Source organism: Carassius gibelio, chromosome A14 (genome assembly GCF_023724105.1).
Source record: "Carassius gibelio isolate Cgi1373 ecotype wild population from Czech Republic chromosome A14, carGib1.2-hapl.c, whole genome shotgun sequence".
Lineage (NCBI taxonomy): Eukaryota > Metazoa > Chordata > Actinopteri > Cypriniformes > Cyprinidae > Carassius > Carassius gibelio.
In genome coordinates this window covers 3,965,526-3,982,128 of record NC_068384.1, presented here as the reverse complement: position 1 = coordinate 3,982,128, position 16,603 = coordinate 3,965,526, and the positions used below count along the sequence as shown (strand labels likewise).

The window sequence follows — 16,603 nt, the reverse complement described above, 5'->3', positions numbered from 1 at the left end:
TAATTAATGACATAATTTTCATTTTTGGGTGAACTATCCCTTTAAGTAATTTTAAAAAGAAGAATAATCTTCGAGCTACCATAATCAGAAGTGGTTTGTGTTTTATGTCCACTCACCACATAATCAGGAATAAAGCGACTATGAAGGTCTCTTGATTTTAACAATATCGATCTTAAAGAGTGTTAATGAATGAAATTGCTTCTTCGTTTACAGCTGATTGGAGGGCATGCATTGACTATTTTAATTACTGGAGAGAAGAAATTGGTTGGGCATGCCCTTTCCTCTAATTGTTATCCCACAGCCTGTCCTTAATTGGGACTCTGTTGTGTTTATCGATTCAGTTTGATGTGCTTTAATTTTGGATGATGTGCACTATATATATTGGTTAGTAGAGGGCTTCTGTCCAGCTCCCTGTGAATGCGGTAGTTGAGGTTTTGTGTGTGCATGAGCGCAGTCACATTCATCAAAGTAGGAGGTGTGATGCTGTGAGGGAAATTTCACAGCAGGTAAAGAGCTGCAGGATAAAATAGGCCCCTTAGCCCTGCACCACACATAACCTGACGTCTGAGCTGACGTCTACTGATTTGAGCTGTTAAACCTCAGGCTCCTGCTGCCGCCCTTTGCTTTGTGAGTCTCTGCCTTAATATAGTTTGAATGTTCAATTCAGTTCTATTCAATTTAGTGTTTTCCAGAGTACATACTGCATTGTTCCAAAGCAGCTTTACAAAGAATAGTTGCCTTAAAACCTCCAGAGAAAACATAGTGACAAGGAAAACTAACATTTATCTGAAGTGTGTGTGTACTAAGAGAGAGAGAGAGAAAGAGAGAGATGCAAAGGTTGTGAAAATAACATTTGTTTTGTACATGCCATCGGACTTTGTGTTAAAGACTTTGAGGCTGACAGTGCACTGTGAAACTAGTCCATTAGTTTAGTTGGTTAACTTCCTTGTTTAGTATAGCTGCAGTGTGTGTAAATTACTTTGTTTCTTCAAGGATGAATCAAAGCAGCATAATTGACTTCTCTCAGGCCATTTCCTCCGTACGCATCAACGACTGAGTGATTGTGTTTTTTTTGTTTTGTTTTGTTTTTTTACCACTTTAGGGAACTTTACTTTAGCTGAGCTGGGCATTTGTGAACCAGCACCGCATCAGAATGCATACTGCCCGGACATCGGCCTCTTACAGCGCGACTACTCTCTGAGCGCCGGCTCAGATGCAGACTCCGACCCAGAGGGCCCAATCTCTCCAGAGCGAGCTATCCAGCTGTGGGCCGGCCAAGACATCAAGTCCCGCCGCAGTTCTGGCCTCTCCAGTCGGGAGAACTCAGCTCTCACCCTCACCGACTCCGAGAACGAGAACAAGTCTGATGACGAATCAGGTGAGAGATAGTGTCAGAGAGCGAGAGCACGTGAGAATTAGCAGAGCAGAGAGCGAGTGTCGTGTTTACGAGAAACCAAGGGTGCGAGAAAAATCTTTAAGGTGTTTAGAGTGTAAGGTGTGTGAGAACAGATGCCAAAAATGTGCAACATGTGATAAAACATTCACTTTTATTTGTTTGACTCGTTTAGAGCTGAATGAATTTCATTTTGTGTTGCTCTTACCTGGGTGTCACTGTGCATCAGTAATAATTTCCCAAACCACATCTGCTTTTGTCAGTCGAACTGCAGTGCTTTAAAGAAGATGTGTATAAATAGACCGGATACAGCATGACATGTCACACTCAGTTAATATAAAAAGATCATATACCGAAAGAAGTGTCAAAGGACGCATGTTCGACAAGTGAAAACATTTTGGTTTGTCTCCCCCCACGCAATTCTCCACACATCTACCTGCATGGTTATTATTGTTGAAGACCGAATCCCTCTTGGTACCTTTCCTGGTAAGAATTCGGCAACACCTTCGTCGATTCCACACTTCTAGTTGATTTAGTGGCATCTTAAATCTTAGCATAGTTTGTAGAAAGTGTCAGAGTAGGCTAATGAAAAGACAAAAACTCCTCCTAATTAATTGAGATCTCAACGTATCAGACCTCAAACAGATCCGTCAGCTGTGAATTGTAGCATCGCACAAACATGCTCTGACAATTTATCAAACTATTCTACAGCTATTAAACACATAAAGAAACACCTTGGAAAGCAGTCGTTTTCATCTCGTCGGCTGATAATTGCTTCACAGATAATTGGCACGCTAATCTCCAGGCCGATGTTTCTTAGCGCCGTCTTCTGTTTTTGTGGCACAGAATTGCATGTGCACAGCATGTGCCAGTCACCATATCACATGGCTGTCTGCTCCGACAGCAGTGGACGCAAGCTGGACACCGTCTCTCAGTGCGGCACCTTAGCTCATTCCCATTGAAATCCCAATTAAATGACGCCCAGGCTGTGCCTGATAATCTGTGCAGGATGGGTGAATCACAGAGGAACCCTCTTTGGTAAATTAAACACTGTTTTTTAAAGCTTAAAGGGGTCATATGATGCTGCTTAAAAGAACGTTATTTGCTGTATTTGCTGCAATGAAATGTGTTTATGCAGTTTAAGGTAAAAAAAAAAAAAAAAAAAAAAAACATTATTTTCCACATACTGCACATTATTGTTTCTCCTCTATGCCCCACCTTTTGAAACGCGTTGATTTTTACAAGGCTCATCAGTCTGAAAAGCGATGTGTGCTCTGATTGTCCAGCTATCCAGTGTGTTGTGATTGGCCGAATACCTCAAGCATGTGACGGAAATGTAACGCTAATGTTAATAAGCTTAAACGAAAATAACGAAATAATTGTGTAGCGGAGTTTTTTTTGTACACAGTGCCGCGAACTGTCAATCACTCCTGTACGCGTGCATCACTGTCCTCCTCAGCTGCAGCAACTTGCGCTCTCTCTCTTCATCAAGCTTTAAAACAAAAAGGGGACAAAAAGATCATATTGTCTTTGTGCATAGGCTATAGATTAATTAGATAAATGAAGCGACACATGCGCTATTCACTTGTATAACTTAAGGGTGAATGGGTAATGTAGTTTCTGCTCTGGGTGGGATGAATTAGGAAGCTTGCATTGTGAAGGGCGCTCTGAAAATCGGCAGTGCAGGTAAAAGATTAAAACCTCTATTAAAACAGATGTCCAAATGAGCGTACCGGTACGCTACAAGCACGTTCTGGGCGCACGGAGAGGTGGCGGTACGCTCAAGAGCTATATTTGGAAGTGGCGGTACTGAGTACCGGTGCGTACCGGCCCACTTAAAGCACTGGCAATGACTATACTTTGGAATTTTTTTGCAGTCCACTTAGAATTCAACATGGAAATCATTTTTGTTTTTTATTGGGATTGATTGTTTTGAAATTCAAATGGTACTTACATGCCTGTGTTTTTATTTCTGTAATAAATATGGCTTTCAAGCCAACAGTTAATTTGGAGGATATTGATGGTTTATTGCAGGTATGTTGTTTACATGAGAAAATCTGTGTTACAAGTTAAACAAAAATTCCAATAAACAATCATATTTTGAATTTAAATAGTTTCTTTGTCTTGAGTTTACATTAATTATTTACATTTTACATTTACATATCCAAAAAGTTTCAGTCTTTTAATTGCGATTTTTAATTTTAAAAAATTGTGCGATTAATTTTTTTTAATCGATTGACAGCACTAATATATATATATATATATATATATATATATATATATATATATATATATATATATATATATATATATATATATATATATATATATATATATATAATATTATACCGGTATACCACCCTCACTGTTTGTACAAGATAACTATTTGAAGATGTGAATTCAGTAGGCAGCTGACATATTAGCATACTATTACTCTTTCTGCCATAAAAAAAAGATTAAGATCTGACTTCAATACGATATTACAAATAATATGCTTACTTTTATGAAGATGAATTAATTATCCTATTCAAATTTTTGTTTTTTTGTATAATATTTTTTCATATAAAGATTCAGTATACTGTTCTAAATAGCATGAACATGAATTTAGTGCAATACTCTCTCTGTTTCTGCCTTGTAAAGAAAACAATTCAGTATGTTTTTTCTGCTAACATACCTTCCTGTTTCTACTATATCAGACTACTCTGAATAGCATACTACTAGAAGAGTTAATATGATTTAAATATTTTCAGAAATGAATCCAGTATGAAATTGGCATACTAGCGTATTACAATTTCTGCCATATTTTTAATATGAAGTTAGTATGTTATTCTTAATAGAATACTATCATAATTCTTATAACACCTTTTCTGCCATATGAAAGTTAGAAAATACGAACTCTGGATACTATTATGAAAAGCATACTAGCATGCTACCAAAATAGTTTAAATGTTTTGGAAATATCTACATATTTTTTATTTAAATACTATATAAGTGTATAAACATTTGAAGAAATTAATTCAGTGGGTGATACCTATAGCAGCATACTTGCTTCTTACTTTTTACTGTTTCTGCCATATAAATAAAAAGTAAGAGTATTATACTATTATGAATTCAGCCCATCTTAACCATTTCATTGAGCGGATGGTTCATGCATCTTATTCATGGCAGGAGCTAACATATGCCTAAAATAAGGCTGCTAAAAGCCAATCAAAATTCAGATGCTTTTATTATTTTAAATTGTGATTGGGCAATCATCATAAACATCAGAATATAAGTACAGTGTTTCTACAAGGATGATTTTACCCAGTTTTCTGAAAATTGGCCTCATGCATCCATTAAATCTATTATGCTCTCCACACGTTCTCGGATTGTTGCTTGTGGCTATTTATATTTACCTTTTTTTATGATACATGAAAAACTAGATAGGGCATGATTGATACTTCTGTGAGTCTTTGCTTGAGAAAATCAAGCTTTCTTGCAGCTGAACTGAATTAGAAGCGGGATATTGCTTTCAGTGGATGTGTTCTCACAAGGAAGAAAGCGTTTGTTCAAAATAGAAGCAAGTAAATCTGTCATTTCTGTCTTTCCACTTCTAACACACTTTGAAGTCTCACCCCTATCTTTTTTCTTTCACATTTTTTGTGTATGCCAATGCACTTCAATATACTTCTCTATCTGATTTTCCTTTTTCGTCTCGTTATATGGATGTGTCAGAAGCACCAATCACTTGACAGATGTCACTCACAAAGGGAGAGCGAATGGGGTCAGAAGAAAATTTTCATCCATTATCACTCTCTGTCTGGCTCTTTCCAAATACTCTCCTAGACATAAAGGCAGCTTTCACAAGTCTACCACCCACTTTGACTAAAAACATCCATCTGTATTTTTGAGATGTTAGGTCTAGACATGAGCATACTAGTCAATATCTGATTGGGCACGGAGTCAGAAGAAGTTAAGATAAAAATAGCAGTCACTTTTCAAGGTTCTTCAGACAAGCAGCTTTTAGTGAAGACTGAGCAGCTATGAGCTTTATTTATTTGTTTAGTGTTATTTAATGTATGTTAAAATGAATACAAGTTATTACAATATGACACATACGGTTTATAGTGTAGAAATACAAAAAGCCTCTTTTTCAATTTAAATTAAAACCATTTGTAAACTATTCAGTTTATGATTTTGCAAGACATGTAGGAGGTTTTAAAATGCATGACATCAAATATATAATGCAGAATTCTATTCACTCTTCATCAGCTTTGAGAATTGTGCCTCATAGAAGTAAAAAATACCATTGATCATCCTTGCTGATTAAAATTATTTTTTATATCACACATGTATATGAAATATAAATGGTCCATACTGACACACTAAGGTGATGTCGGCGTAAATCAGTTGACATGTTTCAAGTATTCCCGCTGGTGTAATTTTTTTTATTTATTTTTTTTATACCTGCTGGTGTACCCTATTGTCATGTAGCAGATGCGACCGTTGTTTTTTTATCCACCAGTCTCTTGCCATCACCATGGCTTACAGGGAATCCAAAGTGCACCCAAACACCAGACCTGTTGGTTATTGGAGGATCTTCTATTTCTGGTCTGTTAAACGCATTGGCTATTTTGCAACGAGCCTTCAGCGCGTACTGAGTGAGCGAGTGCCTGACTAAGTAGCCTAACATAAACATATAAGTTGGTGTTTTTTTCTTCTTCGGAGGTGTCAGGGGCGTTGCCTGTTACGTCGTTTGGGTTATTGGGCCTCCTTGTTGAACGCATATCATTATATTTCACTTTTTTTTAAAATATATATATATAACTAATTAGTCCAACGAAGCGTTCGGTACATAATGCGTACCGCGTACCGAACCGAAAGTCTCGTACCGAACGGTTCAATACGAATACGCGTATCATTACTCACCTAATATATATATATACAGTATTGTTCAAAATAATAGCAGTACAATGTGACTAACCAGACTAATCAAGGTTTTTCGTATTTTTTTTTATTGCTACGTGGCAAACAAGTTACCAGTAGGTTCAGTAGATTCTCAGAAAACAAATGAGACCCAGCATTCATGATATGCACGCTCTTAAGGCTGTGCAATTGGGCAATTAGTTGAATTAGTTGAAAGGGGTGTGTTCAAAAAAATAGCAGTGTGGCATTCAATCACTGAGGTCATCAATTTTGTGAAGAAACAGGTGTGAATCAGGTGGCCCCTATTTAAGGATGAAGCCAACACTTGTTGAACATGCATTTGAAAGCTGAGGAAATGGGTCGTTCAAGACATTGTTCAGAAGAACAGCGTACTTTGATTAAAAAGTTGATTAGAGAGGGGAAAACCTATAAAGAGGTGCAAAAAATGATAGGCTGTTCAGCTAAAATGATCTCCAATGCCTTAAAATGGAGAGCAAAACCAGAGAGACGTGGAAGAAAACGGAAGACAACCATCAAAATGGATAGAAGAATAACCAGAATGGCAAAGGCTCAGCCAATGATCACCTCCAGGATGATCAAAGACAGTCTGGAGTTACCCGTAAGTACTGTGACAGTTAGAAGACGTCTGTGTGAAGCTAATCTATTTTCAAGAATCCCCCGCAAAGTCCCTCTGTTAAAAAAAAGGCATGTGCAGAAGAGGTTACAATTTGCCAAAGAACACATCAACTGGCCTAAAGAGAAATGGAGGAACATTTTGTGGACTGATGAGAGTAAAATTGTTCTTTTTGGGTCCAAGGGCCACAGGCAGTTTGTGAGACGACCCCCAAACTCTGAATTCAAGCCACAGTACACAGTGAAGACAGTGAAGCATGGAGGTGCAAGCATCATGATATGGGCATGTTTCTCCTACTATGGTGTTGGGCCTATTTATCGCATACCAGGGATCATGGATCAGTTTGCATATGTTAAAATACTTGAAGAGGTCATGTTGCCCTATGCTGAAGAGGACATGCCCTTGAAATGGTTGTTTCAACAAGACAATGACCCAAAACACACTAGTAAACGGGCAAAGTCTTGGTTCCAAACCAACAAAATTAATGTTATGGAGTGGCCAGCCCAATCTCCAGACCTTAATCCAATTGAGAACTTGTGGGGTGATATCAAAAATGCTGTTTCTGAAGCAAAACCAAGAAATGTGAATGAATTGTGGAATGTTGTTAAAGAATCATGGAGTGGAATAACAGCTGAGAGGTGCCACAAGTTGGTTGACTCCATGCCACACAGATGTCAAGCAGTTTTAAAAAACTGTGGTCGTACAACTAAATATTAGTTTAGTGATTCACAGGATTGCTAAATCCCAGAAAAAAAAATGTTTGTACAAAATAGTTTTGAGTTTGTACAGTCAAAGGTAGACACTGCTATTTTTTTGAACACACCCCTTTCAACTAATTGCCCAATTGCACAGCCTTAAGAGCGTGCATATCATGAATGCTGGGTCTTGTTTGTTTTCTGACAATCTACTGAACCTACTGGTAACTTGTTTGCCACGTAGCAATAAAAAATATACTAAAAACCTTGATTATTCTGGTTAGTCACATTGTACTGCTATTATTTTGAACAAAACTGTATATATATATATATATATATATATATATATATATACATATATATATATATATATATATATATATATATATATATGTATATATGTATGTATGTATATATATGTATGTATGTCTTTGATCCTTTAAGCTGTTTAATGGCACTCGGTGGGTGTTGCAGTGCATCAGTTCAAAAGAAGTTAAATAAAAAGTGCCAATCCTTTAAAAAAAACATTCTTACAGGGCTCTGGGGGTGAACTAAGGCCTCCTGTAGCGAATTGGTGCGTTTTGGTTAGAAAAATATCCATATTCAAAATGTAATAATCACTTTAATCTCATATTCATTCCCCCGGAACTGCTTCAGTGTACAACAGTGAGTGCAAGCTACATTAAAGTGAGAGTTATTTGCTACAGGAGTACATTGTTCAACAAACACACAAAGCACCTTTAGGTCATTTTTAGCTCAATTCTGAAGTAGTAAAAAATTAATCTAAAATATCTCTATTCTAAGGTTCTAGAAGAACCTGGAAGTGTCTTCACCAAGCATTTGTTTGTAAACAGTAATTGAGTATATCACATTGTTCACCATCATAAAATAGCTTCTTTCACTCTGTAACTTCATTCATAATTTGCACACTATAAGATAGTTTGGACTCAGCTCATTTAAAAGAGTCAATAGTAAATTAAAGAGTTTGATTCCCAAACAAAACAAACTCTTATTATATTCTTGCTGCTGATCGATGGTGTCTCTTCCATGTGATCCTCCTAGAATATTCTCATCACTACTTTTTGATGTTGGGTGAAGTGCACAGGGAGTTTGATAATGATGCCAGGTGATTGTCTTAAGCAGGCTGGATCACTGGAAGCCTCTTCAATTTGAGTGACTGATTAATGCCCACATGCTACGTCTCCCGGAGCAAAGAGTCAGTGATCTTTACGTGTCTGGGGCTCCATTACGCTGCATGGTTGCCATCATTTCCTGCTGCTGTCTCTGTAGTATTAAACTCCAGTATTTGAATTGAACATAGCTGTTTATGGAGGTTCAGATAAGGTTGGCTGTTATTTCTGCACTCTGCAGCATGTTTATTTGCATAAGTATTTGTACTCAAGCCACATAAGAAATTATCCCATCATTCGGTTGCAGTCCCATGTGAGTTGCGTTTGGAAGCGGTCCGGCGATCAGCGTTTCGCATCAGGTTAGGTAAACAAATCCACCATGGTGCTACGAGAAGAGCGAGAAACGCGAGGGGCTTTTGTTTGCTGGATTATTTGTATTCTCTCACACTGATCTGCATCACTAAGCATTTAAGAAGCTTTGTTGGGGATTCTGAAAAATTGTGTTTTCTTCTTGATTTCTTCATTTTCTGTTACAAGTGGGGAAAACATTTAAGATAATTAAGTTTGAAGCTTAAATGTTTCCCTGCTGTGTGTCTGTCTGTGTAGGAGGCCCATGACCATAGACATGCAGCACATAACAGAGAAGATTGTGGGACTGGCCATTACGTTTCATTATTACAATAACCGCAGTTGTTTTCCTTTTTTTATCAGTTCTACTTAATCTGAATGAATAAGCATGAATCATTCTTTGGTTAATGTGAATTCTGCAAGGGCAGAGGGGCGGACTCGCATTAAACCAACAAGATTGAACCCGAACAGATTGTGTCCCTTTTTGCAGATGCGTAGCATGAGTGAGATTTATGCCGAAAATTATGGTATGAATGAAGCTCACTGCAAATAACTGCAATCAGTCCCGTAATGGGAACATCAGGAGAGGTCTCGTTAATAAGGAAGAAAAGAGCATCAGTAGAAGAAGAGAGAAATCAAAGTTGCATGCTGTGATATTCAGAGCTTAGAGAGGAGACTGGAATTATTTGATACTCACTAAAATGAGCTGACTGCATGTGGGCTAAAGAAACACCGTACAGATGCATGAAGTGATTTGTGTGTTTGCAGGATGTTTAATGAATATTTCGCTATTCTGAATGTGCTGCTTAAAAAGGGTGCTGATTGGTAGGAGAGCTGCCAGAATATAATTCTTGAAATAATGTTTTAACTTTCCTCGAGGTGAACTCAAATTGAGAGTTTTATTGCACACCTAATGACCCTCAGTGAAATGTATCAGCTTTCACAATTATTTCTTACACACGTTTACACACTCTAAGTGAGGACCAGCTACTCAAGAACTATTGTCCTTTGCCATTTACTAATGTTTAGACACTTATCTAGCACTATCCAGAAAGTAGTAGTCAATAAACAGCATTCAGATTTTCATATGGCTGGTGGTTGACAGTGAAGTGGATAGAATCATTTGTGAAGAAGCCTCTCTTTCCTGTCAGAACTGTTGAGAACTGAGGTTGAGTAAAAGCTTTTTGTGAATTTCCACAAAGGTTGTATTTCCCTCTTCCACTAAAGTTGTAAAGGATGGGAATGTTATAGAGTAATTTGATGGAAGGTAAATAAACATTTGTGCTGGACTAAAAAAAAGTATGCTGCTAATCCAGTGTTACCACAATAGTAGTAGTTTGGAATACAGGGGTATTTTAAAACAACCAGTGTATAGTAAGAAATCGAAAATGAATACGAATACGAATATGAATCAATCAATCAGTCAGTCAATCAATCAATCCGTGCAGTTACAGAGAAAAGTATATCGAGCTAGTCATGTGATCTCAACATATCAGACCCCATGAGATTACTACTGTAAAATGACTATTAATTAATTACTATTAATTTAATATATAGTATATATATAGTATATATATATATATATATATATATATATATATATATATATATATATATATACTATAAAAAGAATTTTTTATTTTTTTATTAAAGGAATAATTGTTGGGTGTACTTTTAACACAAAAATGTAGTTTGGAGTAGGGCTGCATGATTAATCAAATGTGATTGTCATGCGCACCTTTTCAGTAAAGCCGGTTCTGTGATCAGTAATAAATCTCCATCACCTGCTTTTAGATGGAGCAGCATTTTCTACACAGAGCCATAGCTCTCTGACAAGCTGTGGCTCGGAGTCCATAACAGTGATCAACGTCACTTTCCTGTTGCCAACAGGGGGCGCTATGCAAAATAAAAAAAAATTAAAAAAATTATGACAGCTGTCTCAGTGAACAGCGGCTCTGTGTAGTAAATGCTGTTCTATCTGAAAGCTTATGAAAATATAACATTTAATCACATATTTTTACTCCAAACTCACTTCATAAGGTCAGTTGAGTGTTTGAAATAAATCCTTCTGTGAGATGATGTGGCTTCTTACAGAGAATAAGGCAAGCTACATATTTCAGTGTTCTAGGCAGTAATAAAGGCTGTGTCAGTTAGCATTGGATTATAGATATACTTTATAATGGAAATTATAATAATAATAACTCAGATAAACCATATATTGCCATAGTTGTGTGTTTATCATGTTGAATCAATGAAAGCAGTGAAATCTTCTGTTTATTCAGCAAACGCTATAGGCATTTCCTGGGTTTCTTCTGCAAGGCATATTTGGAGGTTCACTGTGAGAGTGCCCTCTGGACTTCGGATGGAGATTTACTGCTGATCACAGAACCGTGCGTCACTGAAAGATACGCATTACAATCGCAGCTTCTGTCTAATCGCAGTTTCATTTTGATTTATCGTGCAGCCCTGGTTTGAAGTGTGCAACTGTTTTTGTTGACCTCATCAACAACCGCTGAATAAACAAACAAACAAACTGGCTAGCTGCTTTGCTTTTTATTTCCCCAAACATTGAAGAAAATTTACAGTCAGCCAGCAGACATGCTCGTAAAACTCTCTATATTGTTGCCATTTGTAGGTGAAAGGAGAACAGTTGTAAATTTCTTTGGTAAAGTCCACGCCTCATATCCAAATTACATTGATCTCTGTGAAGAATGATTAAAACAGGGATTGATTAGATGATATAAGTGTCGTTGTGGACATCGATTCAAGCATAAAATATTCCTGCGTTTTATAACTCTCCCTTGAGAGGTCTCTTTCAGTCATCTTCCTGCTTCCCATAGAATATTGGAGTCAAGATTGCCATTGCTGGGTTCATTACATTGCAGCTTTAGTTAATGAAACAGACCCAGGCTGACGCAGGGGCCCTTTATGTGCGCCGATCAATCGGGCCCCAGTAAATCTAAGCTTAACTGTCCTCTCTTGTACCAGTGCTCTGTAGATTTTTCTGTAGCCCACTGGCCAACCATCAGACACAGCAATATATCATAAAGAGAAGTGTCTGTCACCCTAAAGTATTTGTGTTTGCTGTACTGATTGTTATATACTTTCGACAAAGCTGGTTCTAATGTCAACTCAGGGTGCTCTGCTAGTTGATACACACACACACACACACACACACACTGGCTAATAGTAACTTGAAAGCACAAAGACACATCAAATTTAGGGATCTTGCAATTTGAAAAGACCTTCCCACCTCCCTGTTCTTTATATTGAATATTCATGCCCAATCAACATTTTTTTTTTCTTTATAGACTTTAAACGGTGGTTCCCATCTTCATGCCTCTCACTATTTATTTTAAAAATAGAAAACGCACACATACACACACACATGCATGCACGCTTTTACCGCTCCTGCAGAGTTATTGTGTTGAAGGGAGCAAAACAATAGTAATTTTTTGCCACTTTTATCTGCATCAGGACCAGTTTACTCTTGCCGTCCCTAAAACCGACAATTTCCATCGCTAACTGAACAGTATGTGGCCTCTGCCGCAGCAACATCAATGCAGCCTTGAATGATTGTGAGTGCCACATTGTATAAAGACTTTTGTTGTTACAAATAATGCTGGGATTAAAAAAATAAGAAAAAGAACAAACAACTGTGCATGTTTTCTTCTAACACTTACCTTTTTTTTTCTTTTTCTTTTTTTTTGAAATACACAAAGTCTGTGTTAATTTGTCAGACATGATCACCCACTGAAGAAACAGAAGTTTGATTGTGGGAGTGCAGTTTTCAGCTGCTGGGCTGATTACTTTGTGCAACATTTGATGTCTACAATGTGCTCTAATATGCTGTTGTAATGGAAATCATCAGTGCTAATCCTCATCTTTGATTTTTTGACAAAAGATGGTGATTTAGCATTGCCCAGGGTTTCTCAGACACCTGATGTTCTCAGACTTGAAAGCGATTTTATTGTTATTATTTTTGAGAACACATTTATTATAGTATAATTTGTTACTGAATGAATCCACATTTTTGAACAAATCGACTGAGCTAATGATTCAGTGAGCCATTCATAAAGACAGTCACTTGCTTCTTTCTGAATCAATCAGTCATTTGATCAAATCAGTTGAATGAATGGCTGAACGACTCTAAATATCTTTTTTCACATGTGATGTTTCAGTACTTAATTAAAACCCACTAGCAACTATTTAAATCCTGTTCATCTTATAGCATTATTTATGCATGTCTAATTGTATTGTAAATGCACCTCTGAAAAGTGTATATACATTATGTATGTATGTTTTAGAAAGCAGCACCATAATTTTGTTCATTTGCGTATGGTTTTGAACAGTCTTTTTTGAGTATGCAGCACAAAGAATGCCAGATTTGCTTATGGTGCCATGACTGTGGCTCACTAGACTTTCGAACAGATCTTTGGTTAATACCAAATACCACATACCAAACCACTGGTTAGAAATTATTCATTTATTTTTAAGAAAAGCGTGCATTGATGAATAATTAAGCACATTATATTCACCGTATTACCCATTCTTCCCACAATTTTAGCCAGTGTTTTCAAACCAGAGTCAGTTAGTGTAAGAGAGTGGCATACAGAAGTGAAGGCAGGCCTCCAGGGGCCGGAGCCAATGCGATTCATGTTTGGGTCTAAATAAGTTGATTGAGTTTGCTGGTGACAATGTATAGTGCGAAGGACTTGGTAATGTTGTTAGAGCATTAGTGCCCCATGATGAATTGTGCGACAGAGCGGCTCTGACAGCCCCATGGTGGTTTACTCTTAGCTGTGTAGTTTATACTCATTTATACGCCGAGGACTTTTCACTTTTGTTTAAGGCATTTATTCCACCCCCCGCGTGACAGCCCAGCTGTTGAATGGTAAAAACCCCATTTGTGTTTTGACGAAACTTCACCGTTGCTCAAGCTAATCAGGTTGCAGAATTCTCCGCCTGCATGCTGGGTTTCTTAGCGTTGCATTTTTGGGATATTGAAGGGTCCTGTATTTCCACAGGGTTGCAGAGGCAGCCGGATTGGAGGAGAGCCAAATTCTCCTTGTCGGAGTCAGCGAGCGGCACTCCACTGAGCGCTCCCTATAACAGAGCAATAACAGCAGACAGGACAAATCCAGCAATGAATACAACTGCGTTTCTGACTCAATAAAGACACAGAAGAGACAGCGCTGGATTTGAGCCTGTAGGGCTGAAGATATTAAACACGCAGAGCACTTTTTAAAGTGTTGGCTTGAGCTGCCATCATTCAGTGAAGGGGATTATTGATCCTGGATGCCATTTCTTTCCTCAGTCACTTCATAAAGAATCGGATGACTGGGGAGGGACTGCTGGGTGTGGCATCCTCCTTCTCTTTTCTCCATTACTTTACCTCCTGATGCCATCGATCTCCAGGCTGGACTCCTCTCCAGAGATCTGCCAGAGCATCTTACTGGGCTAGGCTAGCTATTATTACAATCCTCTTCCTTTATAAATGTGAACTCTGAATATCTCTGAACTTTTTTTCACATTTCTGATTTAATAAAGACACAGAAGAGACAGCACTGGGTTTAAATCTATAGGGCTGAAGATATTAAACACGCAGAGCACTTATTAATGTGGTGGCTTGAGCTGCCATCATTCAGCATAAATGTGCAGTGACCAATTTGTACCAAGATCTAACCAAAGGAACACAAAAGAAGAAAAGAGATTATTGGTTATTTGATTGTTAGCTGAACAAACATAGTGATATTGATAATTGGTAGGAAGAACCTTCTTTGAAAGACAAAACATTTTCAGGTTCAGGTTTTTATATTAATTTTTTTCTCATGTGCACACAATGTTCCATATATGTTTTTCTTTTCTCTTATAGTGGAATGACAAACAGAACACGTCGTGCCTTTAAAACTAAGATGATGTTGTTTAATAGTTTAGAAGCAAAGTATTTATCTCGTCAACTAGGCTACAACTTTCATTTAAATGCAAAAATGTATCTCACTCTTTTTATTTTATTTTTTTTTATTATTTTTTATTTTTTGAAAATGCATTTCTTGAGGGATATTGACTTATGCAGTGGTTATTACTGAGGTGAGGAAAGTGTTCTCTGCTATGAAATCTGCTCTCAGTTATGGTGTAGTGCACAGTGAGAGCAAGACTCTCATTCGTCCATGTCCTTTACCGGAGCAATGGGCCGCACCCTCACCTTCATCCTTTCACCATCCTGTTTCTAATAAATGTGCAAATCGTGCTGGTTTGTGAACCCAAGAGCTTGTGCTCATCAAGGTCACTCCATAGCCATGTTGATTGCAGCTTGTGGGTGGAGTAAGGCAATAAAAAATACAACTTTTCTTCAGAGACAAAAGCAATGCATAGGTAACCTTGAAAATTATTTTAATTTATTATTATTATTATTATTATTATTATTATTATTATTATTATTATTATTATTATTATTATTATTATTATTACCAATAACTCTCGGTTCAGCTGTCTCTAACATTGGTTAAGTTATCAGTGGCAATTTTGGGAAACTATTTTGATGTATTTATTTTGATAAATGTATTATTACTCATAATACAGTATAGTTTGTCAGAACAAATGAAAAGTAACTGGCTGCACTACTAGCTAACAAAAAAAGTGATTTAAATGATGTACTATATGTTTAAATATATTGTATATCAGATTGATTTTTCATTCACTCATTCATTAATTCATTCATTCACATTTATTAGGAGCAAAAACAATGAGGAGCTTAATCTGGATTTTATCTATTCTTTATCTCGGTATTACATTGGATTAATGTAAACACTGATACATTTAAGCAAAAAAAAAAAAAAAAACCTAGAGAAACACTCAACAAAATTCTTGGAGAACTGCAGCATTTAACTGCGAATATACTCAGGGCCTCTGAATTTTAAAATGTTTTATACATGTCTGAAAGAACTGATTCATTATAATGAATCCAAACCCTGCACTTCTTAGAAATAGAGTGTTTGATTATTGTATCAACAAAGCCACAAAGCTGTTATCTAAAAAAAAAAAACCTTCTCCATAGCAATAGTTTCCTAAACTGGGGTTTGTGAACTGAAAGTGCTTTTGTGAGTTAATGGACAACTAAAATATCCTCAAAATCTAAATAAAACACTTAAATAGCATAATATTGCAATTAATGTGACCATTAACTTATGCCAGAGAACTGTAAACATGTAACGGTGTTAAATGATCGAAATTTTTACTTAATATCTCAGGAAGCACTTAAAGTAATTATTTTAGGTTAAGTGGGTTTGGCTTAAAAAATAATAATAAAAAAATAAATATAAAAAAAGGAAAAAGTAGCTTGTTGCTGTAAACTTTACGGTCTCAATTCTTTAAAAAATGTAGTTAATTCACTAGTATTGCTGCTGTTAGTTACTTCCAACTGCTGATCAGTGGCATGCAATATTAGTTCCTCTCTGTCGATGTTTCCTACGTTGACAACAACACTGGGTGAAAGGGA

The 16,603-nt window shown here is 36.9% G+C and overlaps 1 protein-coding gene across 1 annotated transcript in view; it reads left to right on the top strand.

Annotated features, from left to right (window-relative positions):
* Positions 1–16,603, top strand: part of LOC128027289 (teneurin-2) — a 410,843-nt gene that overhangs the window by 189,555 nt on the left and 204,685 nt on the right. Inside the window, exon 4 of the mRNA XM_052614746.1 lies at positions 1,103–1,378. Within this exon, the coding sequence (XP_052470706.1) occupies positions 1,103–1,378 (276 nt within the window). The remainder of the gene's footprint in view (positions 1–1,102; positions 1,379–16,603) is intronic.